The sequence below is a fragment of the Juglans regia genome, chromosome 3 (genome assembly GCF_001411555.2).
Source record: "Juglans regia cultivar Chandler chromosome 3, Walnut 2.0, whole genome shotgun sequence".
Taxonomy (NCBI): domain Eukaryota; kingdom Viridiplantae; phylum Streptophyta; class Magnoliopsida; order Fagales; family Juglandaceae; genus Juglans; species Juglans regia.
The window spans coordinates 8,896,012-8,898,330 of record NC_049903.1 but is presented as its reverse complement, the minus strand read 5'-3'; the positions used below and the strand labels follow the sequence as shown (position 1 = coordinate 8,898,330).

Genomic DNA, 2,319 nt, shown 5'->3' with positions numbered 1-2,319 from the left:
GGCAAGTATACGTAGAAACGACGGAAATCATGTTATTTGTATTAACGTCTCGTTTGTTTTCGAATATAGTTGAGAAGAGGAGAGATTAAATTAAAATTAAAAAATTAAAAAAATATCATTACAATATATTTTTTAATATTATTTTTATTTTAAAATTTAAAAAAATTAAATTAGACTACTAGTTTTTACCACGTCGCATGAGAGACCCAACATCACGCGCGAGGAACGAAATGTTGAACTTGAAATTTATAACGAGAAAGCGAATGGCCGGGTCAGCCAATATACCGAGTCCACTGGTCAGCCAGTCAATAATATTAACCTGATCCCTTCTTCTCAGCTCTACTTCCTTGGTATAAATAAGACTCAACCCGCCCTGCATAATTGCATTCTCAACCTTTCCTTCTGCTCCTCCAACTCGAAGGCACAGCAAGCTACATAAACAAACCCTGCGATACAACCTCTGTCAATTATGGCTTCCTTACAAGCTTCAGCTCTCGGCCTATTACCTACTTCCACTTCTTCTTCTTCATGCTGTTCTTCCAGGAAAATTAATGCTGCTATTCATGTCCCAAAGCTTCCAAAAGCCCCTTTCTCCGTTCCCAAAATCCCAACGACAAGAAAGTTGATTGACGAATTGAACAATATAAGGGTCGACGGGTTAACAAGCACGATCCCAGTTTTACAAAACATCAATTTTACTACCACACCATTCGTCGATGATATTAAAGCACAAAACTCAATTGCTTTTGCCACCACCCAGCTCTATTCCCTCTTAGAGGCCGTGGCTGACAGAGTCGAGATGCATGCCAACATTGGAAAGCAGCGTGATAACTGGAATACCCTTTTTCTAAACTCCATCAACATGATTACTCTCACTGCCGCAACCATGGCTGGTGTTGCTGCGATCGGTGGCGCCGGAATGCCCCTTCTGGCTCTCAAGTTGTCATCCACTCTCTTGTATTCTGCAGCCACAGGGATGCTGCTTGGGATGAACAAAATTCAGCCTTCACAACTTGCAGAAGAACAACGCAATGCTACCAGATTATTCAAGCAACTCCAGAGCCAAATAAAAACTATGCTTGCTCTTGGGGCAACAACGGAAGAAGATGTGAAGGACGTGATGGAAAGGGTTTTGGCCCTTGACCGAGCCTACCCCCTTCCCTTGCTAGGAGCAATGCTTGACAAATTGCCTGCAAAGTTTGAGCCTGCTACTTGGTGGCCTTCACACCAAGTACTCCAAAAGAAAACTAAATCACATGAAAGAAAACAACGAGGGAACAATGGGTGGAGTGAGGAACTTGAAGTGGAAATGCGGGACATCGTTGAAGTGGTGAAGAGAAATGACAGTAAGGACTACGAAAGGCTGGGCAACCTGGTGTTGAAGATTAATAAGATCTTATCCATCTCGGGTCCATTACTTACAGGGATTGCAGCTGTTGGCTCTGCATGTGTTGGTAATGGGTCATGGGCAGCAATCGTAGCAGTGGCTGCAGGGGCATTAGCTACCACTGCTAATGCCTTCCAGCACGGTGGCCAAGTTGGAATGGTGTTCGAGATGTACCGAAACAACGGTGGATTTTTCCAGCTATTGCAAGAAACAATCGAAGCCACACTCGACGAAGGAGACTTGGAGAAAAGAGAGAACGGGGAGTTGTTTGAAATGAAAGTGGCTTTGCAAATGGGGAGAAGCTTGTCACAACTCAGAGAACTTGCTAGAAAGTCAGCTTCTTATCGTCTAGACGGAACTACCATAGACGAATTCGCTAGCAAGCTTTTTTAGTGCAAGCTAGACTTCATGCACAGTTATTCTTTGATTCTTTGATTGTTCATATAACTAATTCGATCTTTTGTACATTCACCAACGCAGAAACAATGTTAATTTCTCATCTCAATTCATCTATTTTCTTAGTTTCTTCATATAAATACTTAAATTTATTTTTACGAATTATTAATTGAATATTAGTCAAGTTGCAGGCATGCACAGATCATATATATATATAACTTTACGACCGTGGCTGAGATGATCGATAGAGAGAACTCATGCATGCAATAATATATATATATATATATATATATATATATATATTTATATATATGTTCCCATTTGAAGAACACGAAATTTTATATTGATTAGTTGAAGATTGAATATTCAAGAGAAGTGGTGGGGACTGGTCCAACTGGACGGCTTAGATTATATGATATGTTAGGGCTAAGTGTTTCTTTTTATCTTTAATGCATGGTTGGAATTGTCCCTGATATTGAAACTAGGTCAGCTCTATTGAAAAGTCAATCATTCGCAGCTCAATTATAGTCACTGTA

At 40.4% G+C, this 2,319-nt stretch overlaps 1 protein-coding gene across 1 annotated transcript; it reads left to right on the top strand.

Annotated features, from left to right (window-relative positions):
* Window positions 1-440: 440 nt before the first annotated feature.
* On the top strand, window positions 441-1,780 carry LOC108980947 (probable F-box protein At4g22030). Its single transcript, XM_018952005.2, has one exon. It carries the CDS (start codon window positions 470-472, stop codon window positions 1,778-1,780), a length of 1,311 nt encoding a protein of 436 aa, XP_018807550.2. The 5' UTR covers window positions 441-469.
* Window positions 1,781-2,319: the final 539 nt, after the last annotated feature.

Excerpts from the sequence above, each read along its gene's own strand:
- LOC108980947 (XM_018952005.2), top strand. The coding sequence starts at position 470 with ATGGCTTCCTTACAAGCTTCAGCTCTCGGCCTATTACCTACTTCCACT.